This window comes from Cyrtonyx montezumae, unplaced genomic scaffold (genome assembly GCF_038088225.1).
Source record: "Cyrtonyx montezumae isolate F1298 unplaced genomic scaffold, pur_monq_1.0 scaffold_20, whole genome shotgun sequence".
NCBI classification, from domain to species: domain Eukaryota; kingdom Metazoa; phylum Chordata; class Aves; order Galliformes; family Odontophoridae; genus Cyrtonyx; species Cyrtonyx montezumae.
The window spans coordinates 8313183-8339934 of NW_027071937.1; the positions used below are offsets into that span (position 1 = coordinate 8313183).

A 26752-nucleotide genomic window follows, 5' to 3' on the forward strand; every position below is an offset into this window, starting at 1 on the left:
TCCTCCATGTGCCACAGAACAAAGCCACCACCTCCCTGCCATCCCCGACAGGATGGGACTTGTTTCAGGTTCACCTAACACCCAGAGCTCTGTGCAGCACAGCATTACAGTCAGTTTCAGGCACAGTACCCAAGCATCAAGAGAGGAAAGTCAGCTCAGGTCAGGAGAGCATCATCTGCGCCGGGAGCTCGTCCAGGCAAACACCCAGAGAGCTGCTGCACGAGGAGCAGGCAGGCCCCAAGTCCAAACTTTGGTACACTCCACCCAGTTTAATGCCTTGCTCACGCACTCTGTGAGCATTAGCTCTGAGAGGGCTGCAGCTTCAGCTCCACAGACACAACAAGGTGTAGGCAGCACTCAGGGCACAGACCATCCACTCCAGCCAGCCCTAGGAGGGCAGGCAACCTGTGCACCAACCTGTGGGATCCCATACAAGTTTAGGACTTTAAGTTTCCCTGCGTAGCCTAACTCTTCTTCTCTCTTTTTCTTTTTTTTTTTTTTAGAAACAACTGGCTCCCCTCATTACCCATTCCCATAACCAATTTCAGTGACACCCCCAAAAAACTCAGATTGTTTTGTATAATTAATACTTCCTTGATTTGGAAGAAGTCACGTTGGGCCCAGAGAGGCTCTGGGATCAGAAAGGCACCTTCTCACCTTGCCTGGGAGAACAGCTTGTCCTTAAAGCTCCCAGCATCCAAACTCAGCTTGCTCCCATCTGCTGGCAGCACACAGCCAACATCACCTTACAACAGCTTCGCAGAGTCACAACGTTATTAAGCTGTGATTATTTTGGAAGAAAAGGCTTTTCTATGAAGGGCACCTTAAGCCCAGCTGCCATCAAGAGAAATGGAAAACAACATCCCTTCTGCGAGGGCCAGAGATTTGTGGGATCCTCCGCAGCAGAACATTACCATTAAGTTTTCACTGTTGAATAAGTTCTGATGCATTAGCAGTAAAAATACCATCAATCCTACACAAATTCCTTTGCCGATGCCAGCAGAAAAGCGCCTGTGGAATTAAGGCAGATGAGAGCCTTCCCTTGCTTGGGCTTATCCCAGCACCACATGCACTAAAGAGAGAAACAGAGCTAAGGAAAGATGAAATACTTCCTTGCTCTCTCCTGCTGCTGTCCAAGCAATGGGACCAAGTGCTCAGAGCATCCCTTGGCACGCTGCTTATTCAGAAAGCTCTTTCTGGAGCACAGAGCTGCCCTGAGACGGATGCTTTCACAGTCTCTAGCATTTTGTATGTGCCATGAGGACACTGGGCATGTGACTTGTGTGTTAAAAGTTTCTGGCTCACCAGCCTAAGTTCAGATTCTTTCCCTGCAAAACACACTGCATGATCTCATCTGCAAGCAATCAGCCTGAGAAATCAGCTTGTTAAAGGAAGCTTCTAGGAAAGCAGAGATGTCTCAGGAGAATTTTTGGGGCCTACACAGTTTTAACCAGTTTGTTAAACCCCAGCTGCTCTTCTCCCCATTGAGGTCACACAACCAAGCCATTTTTTTCCTCCCACACAATTGCAGGCAGCAGGACAGTCTGCCAGCTCTAAACTGCAGCATCACATTCTGCTTCTCTGCAGCACACAAGCACTCAAAGATCCACACAAACTGTTTTTAAGCAGGCACTGGTAGAGAATATAAGAAGTCTCAGAGCTGCAAGTTGAGCATCATCCAGAGAAGGAATCCATGAAAGAGGGAACAGCAGGAACATGTGTTTTCTGCACTTCTGGACCTGCATATGAGCATCCCCCCACAGTCATCACACAGATCCTGGACAATCCCAAGGAAAAGATAAGCTCTGCAGAAAACTGAGGGAACAAGCTCTCTAGAGAGCTCTCTTTACCCTGAAGCTGTTGAAGGTGATGCAGAACTCTGCCTATGCTTGCAATGGAGCTCCAGGAGCAACCATGAGCCCCACGCTCCTCTTTGCACTACACCCCCATGAGGCCAGAGGTTTTCATTTTGGTGAAGACCCTGGGGGGGGGGGGGGGGAACATGAGTAGAACAATGAGTGGGAAAAGAAGTGTAGCAGCTGATCCCCACATTTCACTCCTGGTTCGTCTGTGTCAGGCCAGCTGCACTGTGTTGCTGAAGAAGCACTGAGGTGGCACTGCAGCAGCATCAGCTTCCTGCCTGCAAGCTCAGAGCTGCAACCTGACTGCCCTCACCTCCACCACAGCTGTCCCACTCTGCATCTGCTGCTCCAGCAGCAGCCCCCAGGCTGCCCTTTCTGTGCTGCCCCTCGTTGGCCATTAAGGACTTTGGAAGGTTTGCTTTAAAATTCTTGGATAGAAATCACTCTCCAACGTTCAGCAGAGCATACAGGAAGGGGAAAAAAAGCTAGCATGTCTCCAACAAGAGATCATGAGGAATCCTTGGCTCTTGCCAGTGCAGGATTATTCCAAGGAAGTGATTATTCACTACTTCCAGCACCTATTTTCAGTTGAACTTACAAAAGTAACTGTTATGAAACAAGCAAGAAGGAAGCGAAGACCAGACTGAAAAGACAACATGCATTTAATAGCACGAGAGCATCACTGAAGCACACCAGGTTCTCTCAGTTTCTCTTCACCAAAGCTCCTTGCTAACTCCCAAGGCAACTACACTTTAACCACGAGTTCTTGATGTGACCACGAGAACCACCCCAACCTTAACCCACGGCCACGAGAACTGCTTTGTACAGTGCAGGATGGCACAGCCACAGTGCAACCATTCGGTCAACGATGGCACCTTTGGCTCCAAGTGTGACTCAGCCCCACAAAGATTCAAAGGACCTCCCTAAAGAAGCTTTTTGCCCTGTGGTTTTTAAAAGACCCATAGCTCTGTTTGAGTGCAAACATTCTGGTTACACAAAGCATTACGAGAGGGGAAAAAAAATTCCTTCAAGTCTTCTGTGCCTTAGCCAAGTTCCTAACTTTACAGGATTAAGAGCAAACACCACTCCAAACATACATCAACCACTAAAAGCAAAGTGCATCGCTCAGGTAGAGCACAGCTGCCCACAGCTCTGGGAAACCACCTCTCTGTCAGCTCAAGGCAGGAAAAGCGAGGAGGAGATGGCCACAGGCTCAGCTGCTACATCCCATGGTGCAGCTTCTCGAGCAAATCATGAGGAAAAGAAGAAAATGAGACTTTTCAGGACAGTTTCTGACTCCTTTTGAAATAAATCAGTTCATAGCCACTAAAAGAAACACAGTAAGAACAACCATGCAGTAACTGAGACCCTGCAAAAACAGCTGCAGTTTAAGAGCAGCACAGGCAACGTTTGGCAAACAGGAGCAGATACACTGAGCCCGAGGGGATGGCAGAGCACTTAGAGAGGAAGGGAACGAAGCAGGTGCACTGCGAACCTGCCCTGATCTGATCCTGCGGTGTGTATGTAGGTGTGTGTATGTCAGAGGCAGCCACAGCACTGCTGCAAGCATTCAACACTTCACATCAGATCATTTGCACAATTCCTGCCTCCTCCTGGGCACCCAGGCCTCTCCTCCCATCCCCCATGCTCCCCTGCTCTCAGCGCATCCACGGTGAGAGTTTCTGAGCAGTGTGGCTGAGCTGCACCGTTCTCCCAGCACGTTACCCAGCCATGCTGCTCTCTGCACAGCTCTCCCACCTGAAGAGGCTCAAGGCTCCAAGACTGATTCTCGAGCATTTCAGCCACTACTAAGTCACTGAAGGACACCTGCAGCAGAACAGCACCAAGTGGTGCAGAGCTGCAGGAGCAACCCTACAGAGACCACCACCCCACCCAGGTCCCATTTCACACACACTCCAGGTGACAACTCCCCACGCTTGGCACATCCTGCTTCTCAGCAGGAACGACAGGTCTGTGTTTTTGGCTCTCTCTCTCTCACCACAGACCCATGCTTGCAGCTCCTCCACAGCCAGAGCTACCCCTGAGCACAAACCAAATTCAGAGTGGGTAGCCCCAGGAGCATCGCTGCCGGTTCCCCAGGGCTGCCCCTCCTCCCAGCAGCCTGCATGACTGTGCACATCAGCCCCGTGGGCACAACATTGTGTCTGTCAGAACTTCCCCCCCTCTTTCCAACAGTCTGTTAAAGGCAAAAAGGAAGAGATTTTTCTCTTCTGTATAATTCCCTTGCAACACGTTTCCCCTTCTGCATCCAGCAAAGCAAAGCACCCAGAGTTTTGCATTACTACATTTTCTTTGCTTTTCAATTTCCTTTACACTTAGAATAATCTACTGCAGAAGCCAACACACTCTAGTCACAGATGCTCCTTTATTACCTTTGCCCACGGTGTCCCCCCAACCCTAAGGGGCTCACAGGCCAGACCTGCCAGGGGAAGAAAAGCCAGGGCAAGGAGTCACCAGCATCCACAGCACCAAGAGCAGGACAAGCACAACGAAGCAAGCTTTCCTTGAGCATCAAACTGTGAAAGACAGACAGAGCATTCCCACAGAAATCTATTTTGGTGGGAAGAGAAAGAGGGAAAAGAAGGAAAAAAGAGAGAAAGAGGGAAAAGAAGGAAAAAAGAGAGAAAGAGGGAAAAGAAGGAAAAAAGAGAGAAAGAGGGAAAAGAAGGAAAAAAGAGAGAAAGAGGGAAAAGAAGGAAAAAAGAGAGAAAGAGGGAAAAGAAGGAAAAAAGAGAGAAAGAGGGAAAAGAAGGAAAAAAGAGAGAAAGAGGGAAAAGAAGGAAAAAAGAGAGAAAGAGGGAAAAGAAGGAAAAAAGAGAGAAAGAGGGAAAAGAAGGAAAAAAGAGAGAAAGAGGGAAAAGAAGGAAAAAAGAGAGAAAGAGGGAAAAGAAGGAAAAAAGAGAGAAAGAGGGAAAAGAAGGAAAAAAGAGAGAAAGAGGGAAAAGAAGGAAAAAAGAGAGAAAGAGGGAAAAGAAGGAAAAAAAAGAGAAAGAGGGAAAAGAAGGAAAAAAAAGAGAAAGAGGGAAAAGAAGGAAAAAAAAGAGAAAGAGGGAAAAGAAGGAAAAAAAAGAGAAAGAGGGAAAAGAAGGAAAAAAAAGAGAAAGAGGGAAAAGAAGGAAAAAAAAGAGAAAGAGGGAAAAGAAGGAAAAAAAGAGAAAGAGGGAAAAGAAGGAAAAAAAAGAGAAAGAGGGAAAAGAAGGAAAAAAAAGAGAAAGAGGGAAAAGAAGGAAAAAAAAGAAAGAGGGAAAAGAAGGAAAAAAAAGAGAAAGAGGGAAAAGAAGGAAAAAAAAGAGAAAGAGGGAAAAGAAGGAAAAAAAGAGAAAGAGGGAAAAGAAGGAAAAAAAAGAGAAAGAGGGAAAAGAAGGAAAAAAAAGAGAAAGAGGGAAAAGAAGGAAAAAAAAGAGAAAGAGGGAAAAGAAGGAAAAAAAAGAGAAAGAGGGAAAAGAAGGAAAAAAAGAGAAAGAGGGAAAAGAAGGAAAAAAAGAGAAAGAGGGAAAAGAAGGAAAAAAAGAGAAAGAGGGAAAAGAAGGAAAAAAAGAGAAAGAGGGAAAAGAAGGAAAAAAAAGAGAAAGAGGGAAAAGAAGGAAAAAAAAGAGAAAGAGGGAAAAGAAGGAAAAAAAAGAGAAAGAGGGAAAAGAAGGAAAAAAAAGAGAAAGAGGGAAAAGAAGGAAAAAAAAGAGAAAGAGGGAAAAGAAGGAAAAAAAGAGAAAGAGGGAAAAGAAGGAAAAAAAAGAGAAAGAGGGAAAAGAAGGAAAAAAAAGAGAAAGAGGGAAAAGAAGGAAAAAAAGAGAAAGAGGGAAAAGAAGGAAAAAAAAGAGAAAGAGGGAAAAGAAGGAAAAAAAAGAGAAAGAGGGAAAAGAAGGAAAAAAAAGAAAGAGGGAAAAGAAGGAAAAAAAAGAGAAAGAGGGAAAAGAAGGAAAAAAAAGAGAAAGAGGGAAAAGAAGGAAAAAAAAGAGAAAGAGGGAAAAGAAGGAAAAAAAGAGAAAGAGGGAAAAGAAGGAAAAAAAAGAGAAAGAGGGAAAAGAAGGAAAAAAAAGAGAAAGAGGGAAAAGAAGGAAAAAAAAGAGAAAGAGGGAAAAGAAGGAAAAAAAAGAGAAAGAGGGAAAAGAAGGAAAAAAAGAGAAAGAGGGAAAAGAAGGAAAAAAAGAGAAAGAGGGAAAAGAAGGAAAAAAAGAGAAAGAGGGAAAAGAAGGAAAAAAAAGAGAAAGAGGGAAAAGAAGGAAAAAAAAGAGAAAGAGGGAAAAGAAGGAAAAAAAAGAGAAAGAGGGAAAAGAAGGAAAAAAAAGAGAAAGAGGGAAAAGAAGGAAAAAAAGAGAAAGAGGGAAAAGAAGGAAAAGAGCAAAAAACGAGAAGAAAATTAAAAAAAAAAAAACACTTGAATTCTCTTTCCTAAAGAGAAAAAAGAAGAAAAAAATAAAAAAAAGAAAGAAAGAAAGAAAGAAAGCAAAAGAAGAACGCAAGCTCACGAAAGCCCCACGCAGCCAGCAGCGGCTCAGCTCGCTCCCATAGACCCGCACGGCGCAGCCCCAGGGCAGCCCGGCCCGGGCTCGTTTCCCCCCTCCCCTACAGGGCACCCAGGGCCCCTCGAGCCCCCGCAGCCCCGCAGCACAACGGGCCCCGCACCCCCGCCCCGCAGCGCCGCCGGCGGCGATGGGACGGGTGGGGGCGGGAGGGGAGGGGCGGGGCGGCCGCCGCGGGCAGCGCCTCCCCCGGTGGTGGCGGAGCGGGGTGGGGCCGAGCGCGGCGGCGGCGGCGGCGGCGTTTACCTGCGGGCCGGGGCTGCGGCGGCGGCGGCGGACGGGCGCGCTGCATCACGGCCCCTTTCGGGCCGGGCGGGGGCGGCGGCCTCGCGGCTCTTAAAGCGACAGCTGCCGGGCGGAGGCGGGTCCCGGCCGCGGTGGGGCGGCGGCACTGAGCCCCCCCGTGCCCTGCTGCCCGTGTGTACCGGTGCACATCCCCTCTGGACGGTGTCCCCAGGGCCGCCTTCCTGGCGAAGACCTGGATGGGCTGGAGAGTTGGGTGGGAAGAAATGGAGAGTTTCCTTCCTAAGGGCGAGTGTGGGGTCTTGCATCTGGGTAGGGCCATGTACCAGTATTAGTAGAGGTGTGACCTGTTGGAGTGCAGCGGGGCGGGGGGGGAAAGGACGTGGGGGTCCTGGAGGACAGCAGAGCAATAGCTGTGCCCTTGTGGCCGAGGCCAATGGCATCCTGGGGTGTATTAGAAAGGAGGTGGTTAGTAGGGTGATAGAGGTTGTCCTCCCTCTCTATGCTGCCCTGATGAGGCCACATCTGTAATTTGGCATCCAGTTCTGAGCCCTGCAGTTCGAGGACATGGGAGCTGCTTGAGGGAGTCCAGCACAGAGGCACAAAGACGGTAAGCATCTCCCTTGTGAGGAAAGGCTGGGGGAGCTGGGCTCTTCTGATGGAGGAGACTGAGGGGTGACCTCACTAATGTTGATAGGTATGTAAAGGGTGAGTGTCAGGAGGATGGAGCCAGGCTCTTCCCAGTGACATCCCATGATAGGATAAGGGGCAGTGGGTGCAAGCTGGAAGCTGGTTCTGCATAAATACGTGAAAATCTTCACAGTGATTGTCAGAGCCCTGGAACGGGCTGCCCAGGGAGGTGGTGGGGTTTCCTTCTCTGGAGACAAAACCCACCTGGATGCATTCCTGTGTGACCTAACATAGGTGTTCCTGCTCCAGCGGGGGAATTGGACGGGACAATCTTTTGGTGTCCCTTCCAATCCCTGACGCTCTGTGATTCTGTGCCCCACTGCCCCATTGTGTCCTCCAGGCTGTGCTGTGTCCCCATGTGCCACAGGACCCACTGCTCTCCCTGGTGCAGTGTGCCCCCGTGCTGCACCTCACAGCCCTGCCTCGTCCCATTTTGCTACGGTTTCCCCATGGCCCTTCCAGGTCACCCATGTACCTCAGGGCCCCTCCATGTCCCTTCCAACCCAAACCATGCTATTATTCTGTCTCTTTAGGCCTCTGCTCCACAACTTGACCTAGACCCAGCCCTGTGCCCCCTGCTGCTGTCTGCTCACCCCCCACTGCCCCCACAGCCTTCAGGTTCCCCTACTCTGGACATCACGGCGTGTAGCACCGTGCTGAGGCTGTGCAACACAGAAAGGCATGCTAATATTTTCTCCATTACGCTCCTGAGACGTGGTCAGCCCGACAGGCCAGATTAGAGCGAGCCAGAGGGTGAATAATGTTTCTAATGGAAGCAGCTGTGTTTATAATTCCCATGGCACGCCTCTGCACGCAGCAGCACCGCTGCCCCTCACGCCCCAGCCTTGGGCAGAATCAAAAAGCTGCTGTGGAGTTTCTCTTAGTGCTGGGGACTCTTAGTGCTTAGGACAGTGTCCCCGCTGGTGGGGTTGCAAACATTCCGCTTGCTTCTCCATCGGACAAAAAGTACTGAGCCACTGTGGGATGAGCCACTGTGCCCTCTCGGGTTGGGCATGGGGGCAGGGGCACACCATGGGGCGGGGATGTGGGGCAGGAAAAGCCCTCTTGGAGCGTTTTTGGAGTGCTGCATCTCACAGTGTGCCCGGTCCCGCTGGATCCACCTGTAGCACCAAAACACTGCCGGGCATGGGAATGTTATCATGTATAATGATAAATTGGGCTGGGGTAGCACGTCTGTCATGCTTGCAGGCAAGGTGTAGGGCAGGAATGTCCCAGGAGCTGTCACCATCTGGGTGCAGTTTGCTTTAAAGGCCAAAAGATTTTACCAGGAGGGATGTGTGCTGGAGCAAAGGTCCCTGTGTCAGGGGGACTGGGGATGTCCAGGGTGGTCCAAGAAGCCCTGGGTAAGGAGAGAGCCTGGAGGAAGGAGAGGTGGGAGAAGGGCTGCAAATGTTGTGTGGACCAGGAAGGCCACAGAGCTGGGCTGCAGGGCGCTGTCCTGCAGGAAAAGCAGCTCCCAGGAGCCACAAGCCCTGCACAAGGCTAGGAATGCAAACACGGGACTGTGTCCCGGCATGCCCCAGATACAGAGCCTGCCTGGATGCACTGCTCTGAGGCTGCGCACAGCCACGTCATCTCTTCACAGTACCACAGGCTCCCCAGGCCATCCTGCAGGCTGTCCCACCCCCTGCAAGCTCTGCTGGAGCTGCTGCTTGGAGCTCTGAATGGCCATGGCAGTGTGCATGCCTGCGAGCAGCTACAGCAGGGCTGGCTGTGTGCACAGCAGCAGGCACAGCACGGGCTGAGCAGCAGGGACGTGTGCTCCTGGCAGCATCCTTCAGCCCTCGGCCGGAGTGGGCCCTGTCCTTATTGCAGATGGGTCTAGGGCCCACGGCACGGGATGCCACGTGTTCACACAGCAGGCCAAGCGTGACCTCCTTGCTGTATTTAGCTCATTCAAGCCACCAGGTCTGGGATGAATTTACAGTGGTTGTGCAGGGTTAGGCTGCTGCTGGTCGGCCTGGAAGTTGGCTGAAGGTGGTCTCCGTTACATCTGCATTGCCATACGTCTCAGCTCCCCACCCCGTGCTGTGTGGAATGCTGAAACACGCTGCACATAAGGCTCAGTAACGGGGATGCTGTCTTTAAGGGCTCCCGTCTCCATTCTGCTGGGTCACACCCCGCGCACTCATTTGCTGTGACGGATTCTGTTTCCCCCCCATCAGCAGCATCTCGTGCTGCGGCGTTCCCGAGCGCCGCTGCTTTGGGAGTGCTGCTGAGCTCCCGTCTCTGCTGCCCTCTCGTGAGGGCTCACCGCGTTTACACCGAGCTCTGCAACGTCCCCACCCCCCACCCCCACCACAGCTGAACCACCTTTTCATTTGCAGCAGCCGTTACAACTCCGGGATTCTGCAAAACTCCGCATCCTGTGATCACACGTCTTCCCCTCCATGTCACAAGGGATGAGGGACTGATCCCAGGCCACCACTCACTGACCCACACCCTGCTGCCCCTTACCCCACGCTGTTCCCTGGCTGCACCCTGCCCGCTCGCTTTTTCAGTACAGATTAATTAGCTATCTCCTGTTAGTGATTTGCTGTGTTTTGCCTCGAGGTGAGCAGGTCTCCTTGTCGTTGCCGTGAGCTGCAGCTTGCTGCTCTTCCCTGTTTCGGTGTTTTGGCCTGCAGTGGCTCTCTGGGTTTTTCCACACCTCTTCTGCAATCACTGTGTGTGCAATCCAGCTTCCTTCCACTCCTGGGTCACGTGCAGTCATTACAAAAACATTTGAATTCTGTTCTTATCAGGGCCTGAGGATCCAGTTGCTGTTGGTTTTTGAGGCAGGTGAGTCACACCAGCTGTCTGTCATGGAAGTTATATTAATTAAGTCCCAAGCAATTGGAAGAGGTTGGCCAAGGACTTGGTGCACTCTCTGTGCCTGGAGGTTTTGAAAGTCCATGCAGGCACAGCCTTGTGTGAAGCAGCACAGCTTGGAAGCTGCTCTGCAGGCTGTGATTCGGGGCGTGAAGGGCAAAGCTGGGGCTGCAAAGCCATACTGTGGCCTAACTCTCACAAGAGGAGCCCTAACATGCAACGTAAGTATGGCCAGAGCGTGGACCATGGCTTGGGAAAGGTGTCTAGGGGATCTCTCCAGGACAGGCTCATTGCAGAGTGCATGGCTGGGGAAACCCAGCCCTGACTTGCTCAGACTTGGAGATGTACCCCAGGGAATGAGTGATAACCCAGAAGACACACAACAGCATCCACTGAAAGTCCTGGGCCTGGCGTTTCCAGCAAGGGGCCACTGGAGTCTCCCTGAGCAGGGCCTGACCCTGAGGCTTTATTCCTAACGCAAGGACCTGTCCACATCTGTGAGGCAGCAGCCCCACTCTGAGCAATGCCGAGCCAGATGCCATCTCATTCCCTCTGTTCAAAAGATGTGTGGCCATGATGCTCTGAACCAGTCTGTAATCCCATATTTCACTTAAGAACCACAAAGCATTCTACATTCCCAATAACCCCTTGATAAACGTGGAAACAGTGGACGTGTAGGTTAGAAGGGCCCTCTGGTGACCTCTGGCTCAACTTCCCCTTCTAACAGCTCCTTCCCATCCCCTCCCTTGGTTTGCTATAGTGATGGCCCAGCTCTTTCCCAAGTCAATATCTCACCCTGGTGCTGCGGTTCTTGTGACCCAGGCCCATGAACTGTCTCCCAGTCCAAGCACCAGCAAGTCTGTGCCTCTGTGCTGCTGTGGCTCTGACCCCCCTCATTCTTGCTGGCTGGGTAGTTTTATTTCCCCAGGACACTCAGCAGTTCTGGGTGCACAGCAGGGCAGCAAACCTTAGTTCAGAAGTTTCAGTTGACGCACACTGTGGAAAGTCTGATCCCAACAGATTTATTCTTACAGCATCACAGAGGGAGAACAGCTCACAGGACTTGGTTGCTCTCGTAGCTCCAAGAGCTGAGCTGTGGTCTGTGAGAACTGACAGAGCCCTACAGCATACAAACAGAGGCACGGAAAGGGGTTACACAGCAGTCATGGGAAGGTTAGTGAGTACAAACCCGATGCAGGACTGTGCCCACAGCCTTTTGTTACAGCTCCTGGCAACGTGATCTCAAATCACAGTCACAGGTCACAGAATCAATCATGGAGTATCCCGAGTTGGAAGGGAACCATAAGGATCACTGAGTCCAATTCCCAGCTCGGATCAGCATTGAAACGTGCACAGTCCTCACTGCAGCCCTGGGCTGTCTTTGGTGCCTCCCTGGCCACCAGCAGCCTCGTGTCCCCATCCAGAGTCCTCGTGTCCCCATCCAGAGTCCTCGTGTCCCCATCCAGAGTCCTCGTGTCCCCTCGGAGCAGTGCAGCAGTTCACAGGGCAGCAGTGCAGCTGGCAGTGCTGCAGCAGCGATGGGCAGGAGCAGGAGCAGGCCAGCTTCTCGTCTCAGCTCAGTGCTCCGCACGAGATAAACCCGTCAGGCACTGCCTGCAGAAGGCGTGCAGCTGTCTCCCAGCTTGTCGTGGCACATCCACGGTTTGCACGAGAGGTTGGTGCCTGTAAGCTGATGAGAGAAAGATTGCTGGGGCCTGTGGAGCAGCCCTGTCTTCTGTGGAGCGGTTCTCTGCAGCCCCGAGGTGTGCAGCCCTGAGCCGTGCATGCGGCGTGCAAGGATCCCTAGGATCCTTTCCTCCTGCCAGTCCCCCTCGCTCAGGCTCCTCAGTTAGCACCTGCACCAGGATGAGGCCAGCACACACAAGCAGCCAACGCTTGGCTAGGTCTTTTTTCGGGCGTGGTAAGTACTTCCTCACCCGAGCTGGGTACAGCACCCTCCTGGCTTTCCTGCTCCGTTTTGTTGGAAGGCCTGGAGGTCTGCCGACAGCTCGGACAGCGAGCAGCGGTCTGGGCAGACTGTCCGAATTGTTTTTCAGCAGATCTGTGCCAGAGAAGAGGTTTCCTCCCACGTAAGGCATCGTGTCCTCAGCGGCCTGCTGGGGTAGCTCTGAAAGCTGGGAGAATTGCATGGAAAATTCTCTCTGCTCAAAGATGGTTTTAATTCAAGCAGCAGCCCGATGGAATAGCATTAAAATATTACTAATAACAACAGTGCTTTTATTCTTTCTCGTTGAAGCAGGTAACGCTGAACCCCAGAGCTGAACTCCTGGAGTGATTTATGTGTCTTTATGGGAAGCTGTTCTTTGATTTCTCTCCCCACTCCTAGCCCTGCTATAAATACCCACCTTTGATGAGTGGAGATGCCGTGGGAGGAGCTGGGCTGACTCAGCTGCCCAGGGATGCTCTGCTCCAGCAGCCCGTACCTGCCCGCGGGCACATGCTGGCTAAGAGTGTGCTCCTTCCCAGTTCTGCTCCCTGCATCACAGCTGTCTATCACAAGGCTTTCCCTCGAGATATTTTGATGCTTTTGAGAGCGTAATCTTCATTACAATCCACACATCTGCTACAAAGAATAGAAATGGATCCTGAGGACAGGTAAACTCTGCTGCCTTCCCAACCCATCCATGCAGGGACAGGAGACCCCAGTTTCTGCTGTGATCCTGTCCAATCTCAGCACTATGCCCCAGGAAACCTCAACACTTGCTCTGGCAAGCTCAATCCCAGGTATGCCCAGAAAAGGAAAAAACCACTGCTTGTGTTCAAATTCCTTGTGCCTTATGCTGACTAAATAGAGCCTGGAAGGGCTGAGTGCCCACAGACCTGCTGGAGAGACCTCCAGCTCTCCATGGGATCTTTGTCCTGGAGTCACGGCTGGTGATGCTAACCTCATAGAAGGATCATGGGGTTCCAACCCCACTGCCACAGGTAGGGCCGCCAACCTCCAGAGCTGGTACTAGACCAGGCTGCTCAGAGCCCCATCCAACCTGGATGGGTATGTCTTCAGTTATGTCTGTTGGTGTGGGGCACTTCACACGCTCACATCTGCTTGGGAAGGTGGGGATGAAAACTGGGTTCTGCGAAACATCTGTGGCAACCAGCCATGGGATAGCCAATGTAAAACCCAATAGAACTTGACCTAGGAAAAGCTTCTTCTCTGAAAGAGTGGTTGGGCACTGTAACAGACTGCCCAGGGAGGTGGGGGAGTCATTGTAGCCGGAGGGGTTCAAGAAACGTGTGGATGTGATACGTGTTGGACATGGTTTAGTGGGCAATATTGGTGGCAGGTGGATGGTTGCGCTAGGGGATCTTAGAGATCCTCTCCAATCTTAATGACCCTGTGATTCTGGCTGCAAGGTGTTCTCCAGCAGCCTGGAGCCACCACAATGAAGCAGCAAGGGCACAAATTCGAAGTTTAAAGCCACTCTTTGGTGTCTCCCCTTGCCATTTGTGCTTCCTAACATTGCTTTCTTTATCCTTCCTGGAGGAACAAAATGGGGGGCAGCTTTAAGTCACAAGACAAGCAGCTTCTGCTCTTTCAAACTTGTAATCATCATAATGTCACAGCTATCATGCTGTGAACTCTCCTAGATATGGGGATGATTCCAACAGAAACCAGACCTCAAGCAGAAACAAAATTTATCCACCAAAGTGGAAACTCCAACTCATGGAGACCCATTTCCAGGTCTCCTTGACATCTGGGCACAGAGTCAGGAACTCTGGGTGACAACACTGCCGATGGCTTTTGTCATCATCCCCAACCCCCATTTCAACCGAACGCTGGAGCCAGTGGCTCCCTGTGACACATGCCCCTTCCCCAGGGCAGCCTCTCACACTTCAAGGGTGAGTGCTTAAACCTGAGACACAACCGAGGCATGAAGATGGAATTTTGATGACTTGTGGTGGCATTTTCTCCTTCACAAGGCAGAGTGCAGAAGGGAAAACAGCGCTTCCTTCAGCTCTGAGGGCTGAACCCACGCTCAGCATCCAGCTGCAGCCCCTGCCGGGCATCCGCCTCCCACCACCGGTGCAAAATCCCTCCAACTAAATCATGCCGGTGGTTTCAACAAAGCAGACGATGGGAACAATTGTCACACAGAGCTGCTGCTGCTTTGCCCTGTGGTGCCTGAGCCCTTGGGACCGCCCCAGTCCCCGCACGGGAATGAGTCAGGATGGGGATTAGCTGCGTCCTCCCACTCCCAACACACAGGCATGCAAAGTTCCACCAAGTGCACCCGGGTGTTGGGTGAGGGGTGGATGTTCAATGCCAAAATCAAACATTCGGCGTTGCATTTTGACTGGCCTTTATTCCAGCCAGAGTCACATCCAAGCAGCAAAGCAGTTCAGTGCGTTTCTCCCTTTGTCCCCCGGAGCGTGTTTGTCTTGGTGCAGGTGCTAACCACCCAGAGGTGTCTCGGTGAGGTCCACGTTTCACATCTAACCCATCCCACCAGCACTGTCCAGCACCCAGTCCGGGGACGTGAGTAATAACACAACCTCAAATTGTGAGTCCCAGGAATAGAAGCCTCTGCCTGTAGGGACAGGTCTTCTTCCTATTGGCAATCATAATTACCCATTAGCTTATTATCATTTGAGCGAGTTACACAAGGATTTATTTATAACTCTCGGGTGAGCTTGTCCAAGCAGGTCACTGAATACTTCTCAGGTGAGATCTAAGATGAATCAGCATTGCAAGAAGCAGATCTTCTGCTCACCAGGTGCAAGGAGATGAAAAAGCAACTTCTGTTGAACTGGATCCAAAGAGTTGAACTTCATCCATCCTCCCCAGTCCAGAGACATCAGTGCATTATACCAAAGGATCTCCGAATCCAAAAAATGAGCACTGGATGCATCAGGAGCAGCATTCAGAGGCTCTGAATTAGGATGGATCAAGGAACCCAAAGGGGCTCAGCATGAGTGCTGGGACTTACAGAACCAACGTGGAGCAGCTTTTGCAGCTGGAGATGGAGCCCAGGGCACTGGTGGAGCTGAGGACACCGGGTTACATCAGGCCAAGGCACTCTGCAGTGCTCACATTTTGACCTCAAAACATCCGAAAATTGCAGTGCTGTTTGTGCAAAGTAAATTCACAGGGAGGGGCAGAAACTCTCCTTACATCATCTGAAATAGCTGGGACGAAGCCAGGGTCTGAGACACATGCACGCACCCTTTTTTGTGTTGAAAAGATAAGCAACAATCTGGAAGCCAAGGACCAGCTCACACTCAAAACAAAAGCTCAGAACACTTTCCAAGCCCCCAGAGAGGAGGCAGGGCCCTGGGCAAGGTGAAGAAAGCCCATGACTCAGAAGCCTTCATCCCACAGGTTGGAGATGCATGAAGTCATCTCAGGAAGGATGAAGTGCTTTGCATCAGAAACAACCCACGACAGTTATGCCAAATTGGGCCTGGTAACGAGGGCCATGTAAGGTACACACTGTGCCTCTTTGGTAGCAGCCTCAGAAAATCTGCTGGGAATTGAGAGCTGTGCTGGGAAAATATGGAACGTGGCACCCAGCACCCTCTGCTCCTTGGGTACACACACACGGCTCTCACTGTTGATTTGGACAAGGAGCTTAAGAGGAAACCCTTGTGGCTGTAGGAGTACCTTGCTCCAGGATTTCAAAGTTTACTCTCTTTGTTTAGGGGAATGAGTGAGACATCATGAGGCTTCGATCTGAATGAGTGTTTGGGTACTGTGGCACATTACAGGAGCCAGAGAGGGGCTCAGGCAGAGGTGAAATCTGAGGTTTGAGCTCAGGGTGCTGGGCTAGGGACATCCCAGCCCTGTATTACTCAGACTTTCTCTGGATGTGTAATGACTGGAGCTGAATCCCAGCCTGAGGGATCAGTTGATAAAAAGAATGCCACAGGAAGCTCAATGTCAATAAGCTCAAAATAGCACCCACTGAGAACCCAGCACTGCGTGCATCCAGCACGAGCTGCATGGCTCATCACCGCAGTCCCAGCACCCAGAGGAGGAGGAGGAGGAGGAGGAGGAGGAGGAGGAGGAGGAGGAGGAGCAGTCTCTGCTGGGAGCCCTTTGCTGGTCTCCCAGTTCCCCAGCCTGTCTAATTGCAGATGCAGGTGCCTGAAACGTTTGGCCTAAATCTAGCTATTTTAGCATCCCACACATACAGAGGAGTAGTGTTAAACTGGAGTGACCTCAGTGAACAGCAAGTGCTGCAAGTGAGACCAGCTCAGGCACCAAGGGGAGGCAGAAGCCAAGCAAACAGCAGCTTGTGAGCCCACTGACCCCAAGCTCTTCTAACCCATCCTCCTCCATCCCCCAGCCCAGTGCAGCTGCTCTGCTCAGCCCATCTGAGAGCTCCTCCACTGCAGCACTTTCCCTGCAGTGTAACCCCACCCGTGCTCTTCAGATCCCACCCCACACCCTGCACAGGATGCTCAAGCAGAGCTCAGCCCTGCTCCCTTCACCTCTTTGCATGTTTGAAAGCTCTTATCTCATTTAATCCATGTTGGCTCACACAGTGCAGCCCAGGATCCGTCCTGCCAGGGTGCCCCGATGAGGCCCCACATTCCTTCACCCCTGCTGTACACCACACACCCATGGCTGCATTTCAATGGGATGTGTGCCCCTCCTCAGCCCCGTGGTGTTGCTGCTGGCACCTCAGTGCTCCAGGCTGCTCTCTTTCCTCCCCACACTCTCCCTCCAGTCATAACTTGAAGGTGCTAGATGCTGTTATTCCCTTCTTTGCTGTGTGTTCGCTGCAAGTATATCTGTTCCTGGGCCTTCCCAAGAGCGTGCTCACCCCCCTCACCTTCCAGCACTCCACCTCTGTGTCATGTCAGAAGCTGCTGCATTTTCCTCTACACCTTGGATGGGTTGCCTCAGTCACAGCTATTGCAAGCTGGCCTCGCTCTCTTCTCAAACGTTGCCTCCCTGGTTACACCGATGTGCTTAGTGAAGATCACAGGAGGAAATGCATTCAAGCACTGCATCTGCTGCAGTTCCTCGTTAGCTTCTCCTCTCCCTGTGCAGGACACCTCGTTAGGGTACGTGGGGACGGGCTGACTGCTGCCCTCGCACCTCCAGAAGCAGTACCCCAATTTGCACCCATCTGCAAACGCTGCTCAGGTGCTCCAGGTCGGTGTCACACATCCATTACAGTTCCTGGCAGAGGGTGAGGTCCCTCTGTGTGGCACCGGGGTGTGCACACTGCAGGGAGAGCAGCAGTGGTGACACTGAGGGATGGGTGGACTAGCAGGATGCTGAGGTGCCTAACAGAGCAGTGTTCGTTTGCATCACCATCCCATGCCAAAAGAAATACAGAGAGGACTCAGCCTCATCAGCCAGCACCTGCCTGCAGAGGCAGCTTTGGGCAGGCTGTGGTGGATGGAGCCAGCTCAGATTAGCTCCTTTTTAGGAACCCTTCATCACAAACTCCTGTGCTAGGAGTCATCTGAGCCCACACAGAACATGTATGTGCGCCCACTTCCTCGGCCTGGAGCCAAGCTGTGTTACTGGAGAAATGCAGGGAAAACCCCAACCACCTCCCAGGGCCGGGGGCACAGGAAGGAGGATGGGGACATCGGTGGGACAGGCGTCCCTGGGAACCCCAGACACACACACCCAATGCTCCAAGCCCATGGGCTCAGGGCAGTTCATTATCATTTACTGTAAAAGCCAATCCTCCCAGCTTGCTTGCAGGGGCACCTGGAGGTTTGGCTGGCGTCCAGCTCTCAGCCCTTCCCAGCAGCAAAGGATCCTGCGTGCAGAAAGCAGCCGGCAGTGATCCAACAGCAACTCGGGCATTGCCCAGCCCCAAAAGGCTGACTGCAGAACAGTGGAGACCTGAGATCACTTTGGGATGGAGCACCGGCCAGGAAGCTGAGCAGGGCACGGCTGGGTCCATCTGAGAGCCCAGAGCAAACCAGGAGTCCAGATCCGACCACACCGTGGCCCTAAGCCTGCCACAGCCAACCCACAGCCATCCTACAGCTGCCCCATACCATCACCCGTGGGCACACACCATGGCTCAGCAACAGCCAGACACTGGTGTGAGCAGCACTGGCTGTGCTGCAGCTGGGCCATGGGGAGGGCAGGGGGTGGTGCTGACTGAAGGGATGGAAAGCAGTTAGATGTGTGGTGTATGACACACAAACACGGCCATGGGAATGGGGAAAAGCACGCTGCCTTGCTTTCCATTTTGATACAGCAGTTTGAGAGCAGCTTTTGAGATTGACAAAAAAAATATAAATCATTGATTTGTATGTTTGCAAGTCCAGCAAACATTAGTTAGTGCAATTAGGCAGTGCTGATTATATTATACCATTGGCACACAGGAGCATCTCCTTGGTCAGAGGAGCTCTACAGTGCCAAGTGGATGTGGAGAGGCTCGTTGGGGTCAAGTCTCTTGGGCAGTTCCTTTCCCTCAGACCACCTTCCCTTCCATACAGCATTGCAGAAATGCTCTGTAGGTCTTCTGGGGCTCTGTGCTGCAGTTTGCTTCGTGCCATCTCACAGCCCTGTAAAGCACCTGGCACAGCACATGGCATTGCCAGGGATGTTGGGACAGCCTGGGGATCGGGGCAGCATGGACAGACACCGAGCTGGGGTGATGCCTAACCCTCCCCTCATACCCTTGGGCTTCATGTTCTTCTCCCATATAATAGAAGCTGGAGAAGATCTCTGAGATGCCCAAGTCCAACCCCAGCCCTCCCCACCATGCCCACTGGACATGTCCCTCAGCGTTCAGTCCCTCTCCATGGGTCTGGAACACCTCCAGGGATGGGGACCACCATTTCCCCACGCAGCCTGTGCCAGTGCTTCACCACGCTTTCTGAGAAGAAATTTTTGGCAATATCCAACCTAACGAGGGAGGCTTTGGTAGAAGAAACCAGAAACAAGCCCATGCCCCTCTCCCAGCTGGAAGAGGGATCCCGGACACTGGGTTGAGGTGGTCTGCAAGGAGCATGCAGCAAAGCTGCAGCCCTTGTGCCCAGTCCAAACCACAGCTGCATCGATCCAGAAGAGAAATCTGGGAGGAAAACCACATTTCAGCCACATATGGGAAAAGTACTTTCAAATTAATTTATTCAAGATAGTTTGGATCTATTCCTGACGTTAGCTCTGGAAGCAGAAGTTTGTGATGGAAGTCTTTGGAGACCAACACTTTGAAAGAGGCAAATCAAAGAACCAGTGCAAACATCCACAGGATTACGTACGTGATAATTCACAGCAGATTGTAGAAGGGGACAAACCTGGGCACAAACCCCAAACCTGACAAAGCAATGCCATAAACACCTGCCCCTCCTGCCTGCTCAGAACAAAGGTGTGCTGTTCCCGAGGTACTCCCAGGCAATGTGCTCTGCACTGGGTCTCAATGGCAAAGAACCTCTAGAGAGCTGTGCAGCACTGGGAGGGAGCCTGGCATTGCTGCCACCCCGTGCCCAGGCAGCCCAAATGGTCCTTTCCAGTGTGTGCTGCCCAACAGACACCAGTTGCTATTTTGGGCTTTCTAGATAACGAGCGTGGTGAGTGCACCCAGCAGCAAAAAGCAGAAGAGCTCCCGGTGGAGACTGTGGGCCTGGAGAAAGAGTGAGATGCGGCCCCACGTGCTGCTGAGGCAGAGAACCCAAATGGGTTATGGTTCCTTCCTTCACTTGGTACTGCACAGCATCTGTCCTCATTCTAATGAGTGCATGAGTAACAAACAAAGCGTCTCCAAATTGCTGCGGGGCCCTCGCTGGCCGGGCCGCATTCTGCAAACATGGGGAACACCCGGAGGAGAGGAGTGGTTGTGCTGCAGAGGAGCCCGGGCTGCCACCCCCTGCCCTGACCAGCAGCTCCAGGCCCGCTCTGAGCCACGCTGCCCTAATGCCCTTCGTGCAAATCCCGAGAACACGATGTGTCTCTGCAGCGAATCCCTACAGCAGGTTGACTTTGGCCACAACCTGCTTGCAGCCCAGCCTGGAGAACTGCTTGTCGCCTGTAGTGTAGTAGCTGAGCTGGCTGGCCAACCTCTCGACGTGGCTCTGCTCGGGGTACAGCCCTTCCCTCCTCATCTCCTCCAGGAAGCAGTCTATGACGTGACTCCTCTCCAGGAGAACGAATGGGATGACGTCCGCCGACTTCCAGAGCGGGTGGGCATGGGTCAGCACGGCTTGGACCACGCTCAGCAGCGCCTCAGCTCCGCTCTGCTGCCGCAGGAGCTCCGCGGACGCGTTCTGGATGACGAAGTTGGTGATTTCACCACCTCCTATGTTGCTTATCAAGATGTAGATGGCATTGAGGAACTCATTGGTTTGGTTGGGTTCAAAGAACCGGCCGAGGGTATCCAGCAGCACCGGAGACATGAGTTCAACCTCATCCAGAATGAACAGCGGTATCTTCTCCTCTACTTCGGCTCTCGTAACCATGTCAGAAATCTTTTTAGACAAGTCTAATTCACAAGTAAGAGGAGCCACGCCGCTCGGGCAGTGATGCATGACAAAGTACTGAAGCACGAAGTCATTGTCCATGACGGAGCGAAAATGCTTGGCCAGCAGCCAGCCAACGTGACTCTTCCCCACTCCTGTGGGGCCATTCAGCGAGAGCACCAGCGGCTTGTTATGGATGTGGGTAGCCAGATAGTCCTTCAGCAGCTGCATAATACTTTCCACAGCAAGCTTCTGCCCAAATACTTCCCGGTGCATTGTTTTCTCTAAACCGTCGAGGTCATATTTTTGGAGGTTGTCATCCAGGTTCTCTATGGCGTTGAGGATCTGGAAGAAGATAATGACCATGAGCAAGAGGAGGCAGCGTTTGGCGTTGCTCTTCTCCTCCGTCGGAAGGTACCTCCTCGTTTTGTCAGGGTACAGCACTATCCGAGATTTCCTTCGTTTCTTCTTCCGCCTGGATTTGCTCAGTGCCCACTCCTCCACCGATGTGTCGAAGGTGAAGTACTGGGATGTCTTGAAGCCGGACTGGTTAAAGAAGGACTTGGAGGAGCCGTGCAGACCGGATCGGTTCAGGGAAAACTGCCTCTGGAGCAGCCGCGCGTGGACGGGCTCGGATGACTTTTCCTGGGGGAGCTCCAAGTGCAGATGGCTTTTCTTCTGCACTCGGTAGCGTTGCTTAAGGCGGACGATTGCCCTCAAGGGAGAAGAAATAAAAGAGATTTTCTTGGAAGCAGCGAGGATCTCAGCATCAGGCACTTCTTCCTCTTCGCTCTCAGAGCAAGACACCTCTCCCTTCGCATCGGTCTCAGCACAGAGCATCTCTCCTTCACCATCGCTGTCAGAGCAGGGCATCTCTTTTTCCACGCTGCCATCAGCACAGGGGCCCTCTCTGTTTGTACTGCTTTCAGCACAGGCCGCATCTCCTGCACCGTTCTCGGGATGGGACAGCTCTCCTGCCGCATCCCCCGTGGCAGTGGGAAGTTCTCCATCCACCTCAGCACAGGACACCTCTCCTCCCACGTCCCCCATGGCAGCGGGCGCTTCTCCATCCACCTCTGCCCTGAGCAGCTCTCCGTCCATCTCGCTCGGTTCTCACAGCCCACTCCTCACATCCTCTTCTTTCTAAAGCAAAAAAGGACAGTCCAGAATCAACCATTGTAAGAGCAGGAAGTGACTGACAGCAGGCAAACCAGGCAGGCTGGAAGGGACGTGGGGGGAGGGGGGCAGCAAGCACGGACCCCTGCGTGCTGCATCAGCCGTGGGCAGGGAAGGCAGACCCGGAGCGAGGGGCACTGCTGGATGGGGCGGGCAGCAGGATGCGGGCAGCTGGATCCTGCCCTCACCCCACGCCGCCTCTGCCATTTCCTTACCGCCTGCCAAACACAAGCAGCGCACAACAACACACCTGCTCCTACGCGCGCACAAACGCGCCCCACCGCAAGGAAACAGTCACCCTACACCGCAGAGATGGGGCGTGGAGAGCTCGGCCGGCAGCCCCGGGGGGGGTCCTTCCGAGCAGCACTACGGCAGCGGAGCGGGGCTGCCCCGCCACCCCACGCCCCATCCCTCCCCACCCGGAGCCGCGGGCACGCGGTCACCCCCCCGAGGCAGCCGCGTGGGAAACGCGTGGACGGAGCTCACCCGCAGAGCGCGGAGCCCGGCGGACAGCGGAGCCCGAGGTCCGGGGGAGACGACCTCTGTCCGCGCGGTGCCGACTCCGTCCCCGCCCGCAGACCGTGTCACGGTGGGAGGGCATTTCCCCAGCGCTGACGCACGGGGACAGCGGCTGCGGTGACAGCGGCGGGCGGGCAGGAAGCGGGGCCGGGCAGGGCGAGCACAGCCGCTCCCGACGGCTGCCCGGGCCCGAGCGCGTGTGTGTGTGTGTGAGTGTGTGTGTGTGTGTGCAGCGGCCTGCCCCGGCACGTCGGATCTCACGTCGGGGCAGCTGTGCCCGAACCCGGCGAGCTCCATTAGCCCCGAGCGTTAATTGCTGACCCCGCGCGGCCCTCGGCCGTGCCCCGCACCGAACCAGCCGGGCGGGATTCCTGCACGCTGCGGCGCGGGAGGGCTGGCGGCCACGCCGTGTCCCCACGCTGTCCCCGTGTCACCCCGGCACCGCAGCGGTGCTCTCCAGTCCCATTCGCTTCCTCGCTCAGGCGCTGCCATCCCAAAGCCCCCGGCCCTGCTGACAGCTGAGACCCCAACGGCGCATCCGTCGCGCGGAAGGGGGTGGCACACCCTGGGAATCAGGAGGAGGAGGAGGGGTGCAGGGACCAGAGCCCACCTCCAACACCCGGGGACACACGGCCGGCACCGGCAGAGCGTGAGAAGTGGAGCTGGGAAGGGCAACCACTGGGAAACCCTAAATGTTCCCCCGGGATGGGAATGGCCACCTGCGCCTGGAGCTGCGTGCGTGGTGGGGAGGGGGTGGGGGTGGTGCAGAGCAAAAAGGGAGGGGGGGGGAGCACGGGCAGAATGGATGGGAGCAGAGGTTACAGCCCCAGAGGGACCCGGGTCACCTGAATCCCTGTGCCATTTGCATCCCCGTGCCACCAGCATCACCCCCTCCCTGCTGTGCCACCCCCACCCCACACACCCGGGCAGCGCACCCCAGAACCTCTCCTCATCTCACGGTGTGCAGCCTCTCCCCACCTCCCCGAGCACCGCACGGAGCCAACGGGGACACCGACCCCGAACCGCGGCCGCTCCCCACCCGACCCCAAACCGCTCACTGACCGTGGGCCGGGGCGCGGGCTCCCACCGCTCGTCCTATGGGTGCTGCCACCCCGACCCAGCACCGCTCTGTCCACGCAGCCCTACAGTACCGGGAGGAAATGGCGCGGAGGAGTGGCCCTGCACCACTTCCTCGTCCCGCTCCGTCCTCGCCCCGAGCGTGGCTGTCCGGTGTCAGGGCACCCACGGCCCCCACCGGGCAGCACGTTGGCTTTGGGACACCGAGTTTGGGCCGGGATGCGGGGAGCAACGGGAGCCAGCAGAGGGGTCACGGAGGGTCTTGGGGATTATCTGGGGGAAAAGAGGGCGAATTTGGGGCAGAGCGGTGCGTGGGGAGGTGTGGGGCTGTGCCCGGTGCAGCTCTGTGCTGGCAGCCCCCCATCCTGAGCCAGACCTCCCGAAAGTGGCACCCTCCTGCAGCGGTGCCCAGGGGGGCAGGGGCTGTATGTGCAGCTCCGTGCCCCCCCCCCCCCCCCCCGTGCACCCACCTGCGCCCACCAAACCCCCCCACTGAGCTCCCAAGTGTTTCCCTACCCTGCATGTGACTGTGGGCATCAGCCCAGCGGGACCTCAGCGTCACACCGAGGTCCCCCCCCCACAGCAGTGCAGGCTGCACGGGCACAAAACAAAGCGTTTCTGGAGGTTTTGCAATGGGAGAGCTCCCCTCCAGCAGCACTTTGCATGGATGCATACTGTAAAAATAACACAGAAGCAGTGCCCTCCCCCCCCCCGGCCCTTGTTAAAGACAGCGGTGGGGAGAGCAGGCAGCTGAAGGCAGCGTGACGTGGGGGTGTGCAGGGGGATGGGGCTCTGTGCTGTGGGGCCGTGCGTGCAGCAGGAGGGCACTGCGGCTGCGGGGAGCATGCACAGCACTGGGGCACTGCTACAAGGGGGGGGTGGGATGATGTGCACTGGGGAAGCGCAATGACGGGGAGCACATGCATAGTGGGGGGGAGACCACATGCATGCAGGGCATCCTGCAGGTGGGTGGTGCCCCGGGACACCCTCTCCCTCCCATCTCCAAGCCCCCCCACTCACCTCGGGGTGCCCGGAGCCCTGCAGCCCCCACCGGGGCCCCCGAGGAGGATGGAGCCAGGAGCAGCAGCTGCAGGCACTGCACAGCCCTTCCTGCAGGGCCAGGAATGCAAATCCTGCCCAACACCGCCTCTCCCATGCATGGCTCAGCCCCACTGAGCCCTCCTCCCCCCCCCCGGAAGAAAAGGGGTGAGAAAACTCAGGGGAAGCTTTGGGGTACCCGTTCCCTGCGGGCACTGGGACCAGGGGGTACCCAGCACGTTGGCAGCCAACACGGACTGGGGGCACCTCCACATCCCCAGTGCCACTTCTGCTTTTACATCAAATTTAGCTCTTTCCTCTGCACCGTGGCGTGGGTGAGCCGGGTGCATGCAAATCCCGTGGTGGCAACCGGGACACAGAACATCAGGGCTGAGGGTGCCCAGGGGGTCACGAGCAGGGAGGGGCCACGCTTCCCTCTCCCCAGAACGGAAGAATAACAGGAAAAAAATAAAATATAAACCAATGAAGGAATGCATAACCCTTTCCAGGCCGATGGGTGGGAGCGTTCCAAACCCAAAAAGCACAGATCTCAGCTCACAGTGGGAACACCGGTGGGCAGGAGGGGGCTGTGGGGCAGGAGGGGGCCATGAGACAGTGGGGTAGGAGGGTTTGTGGGGCAGGAGGGGGCCATGGGGCAGCCCCAGCAGCACTCGGCTCCATTTCACCATTAGCAAAAATTTCCAGCCTCTGTCAGCAGACGTGGCCGCACGTGTCCCCATGAACCCAAACAGTTTACATGCAGGCCAGGAGCATCCCTTGTAGGGAAGAGGCATCCTACAGGGCTTCTGGATGGCTCTCTATAAACAGTTTATAAATAGAGCAGCCTACCTGGAGTGCTGGGCTCTGCTGGGGCTCTGCTGGGATGAGGTGGGCTCCTCTGGCTGCAGCACTCTCGTGCAGTGTGGGATGAGCCAGAAGCACCGACTGTTATTGTTTGTACCTCTGGCTTGTTTCTTTTTTCTTTTTTTCCCAGCTTCCTCAGTTCAGCCAGAAAAATTCCTTCCCCAGCTTGTTTCAATTAATTTTTATGTTTCATCCCAGCTGAAGTGTTCATTAAACCCATGTTGTTCCTACTGTAATGCTTTGAAAGCTGGGCAGCGACGGCTGCCCCGAAACTCCGGGACAGGGACAGCAGGGGACCCATGGCTCTGGGCTGGGGATACCACAGGGACCAATGGCCCTGGGCTGGGACAGAGCAGCCTCAGGCAGCACCACTCTGACCCAGCAAAAACCTGCAGCACTCACCAGGCGACTGGGGAAGCTAAGGAAAGTTTCTGCAGGGGAGAAAGTGAAGTGTCCCCGTGTCCCAAAGCAGTGAGGAAAACCCTGCAGGAGCTGCTCCAGCAGCACAGAGCAGGAGGCAGAGCAGAGCTGGGGGCTGTGAAGGGTTCTGTGTCAGTCCTTGTCCTGTGGGTCCTGGGTGCAGCTCACAGGGATGTCCCAAGCCGTGCACAGCACAACAGTGGGGTCAGTGCTGTCCCAGCAGCAAGCCCAAATAATGAGTCCAGTGCATGTCCTACAGGGTCTGGTAAGCTCCACATTGCTCCTGCTGTGTTCAGCTTGGATTTCCTCCCCTGCCTGCTGCTGTTTGAGACTTGCCAGCATTTATCTGTGCCTGAAGCAACATCCCACATGTTCACTCTAAAACTCAAATTTTCTGCCCTGCTCAGGGTTCCTGCAGCACCCCAAGCTCAGCCACGTGCTGAGCTGACCCAAAGTGCCCTCTCTGTGTCACCCCAAAGGCCACCAACCCACTCCTCCACCCACCCCAGGTCCCCAGTACCACCACCGCCTTCAGTGGGGGTCCAGGGATCCCCTGGGGGGGATGTGCTCTCATGGGGAGGGCAATGCAGAGGCTCTCCAGGCATCGCTTCCCATTGCCAAATGTTAATCTCTTCCAACCTGCTCCAGCAGCCTGAGAGGAGGACACATGGCATTTGTCCCCCTTTGGGATGCAGGGAAATCCCTGGTGAAGGCTGACCACGGGGTTCTGGAAGTTTGATTCGTTCCCCTACAGCACCAGGAATGTCTGAAGAGTAAAACACAGCACCCAGTGGTACAAGGCCACCAGCCTGGAGGAAGGCCCCACAGGGAAACAGCAGAACGTGCTCCTGCCCGTGGAGGAAGAGCTGCCAACATGCACAAGAGAGATAAGCCCACAGCAGCACTAACGATGCCCACAGTGCTGGGCTCAGGATCCCTCACACACTGACACACGAGGCTGTAACCCCGAGGCACACCAAGGACCCACAACTGCCACAGCAGAGGGTTTTAAAGGGAGAGGAGTACTCATGTCGAGGTTAAGCAGCACTGCCAGTGCCTGGACAGTGCTCGCATTCCCAGCAGGACTAACCA

The 26752-nt window shown here is 54.4% G+C and overlaps 1 protein-coding gene across 3 annotated transcripts; it reads right to left on the bottom strand.

Moving 5' to 3' along the window:
• Positions 1-20038: 20038 nt before the first annotated feature.
• On the bottom strand, positions 20039-25343 carry TOR4A (torsin family 4 member A). 3 transcript variants are annotated; one of them, XM_065737656.1, is made up of 2 exons: positions 25226-25343; positions 20039-21709 (listed from the first exon to the last, which is right to left on the bottom strand). In XM_065737656.1, exon 2 carries the CDS (start codon positions 21665-21667, stop codon positions 20075-20077), a length of 1593 nt encoding a protein of 530 aa, XP_065593728.1. In that variant the 5' UTR covers positions 21668-21709; positions 25226-25343; the 3' UTR covers positions 20039-20074. The 3 variants fall into 3 exon arrangements, with proteins under 3 accessions (XP_065593728.1, XP_065593727.1, XP_065593726.1); XM_065737655.1 differs by lacking the exon at positions 25226-25343 and adding an exon at positions 24359-24490; XM_065737654.1 differs by lacking the exon at positions 25226-25343 and adding an exon at positions 23324-23476.
• Between the last annotated feature and the right edge of the window lie 1409 nt (positions 25344-26752).

What these genes read in the sequence shown, in the direction of transcription:
- TOR4A (XM_065737656.1), bottom strand. Translation starts at nt 21,667, where the DNA reads ATGGACGGAGAGCTGCTCAGGGCAGAGGTGGATGGAGAAGCGCCCGCT.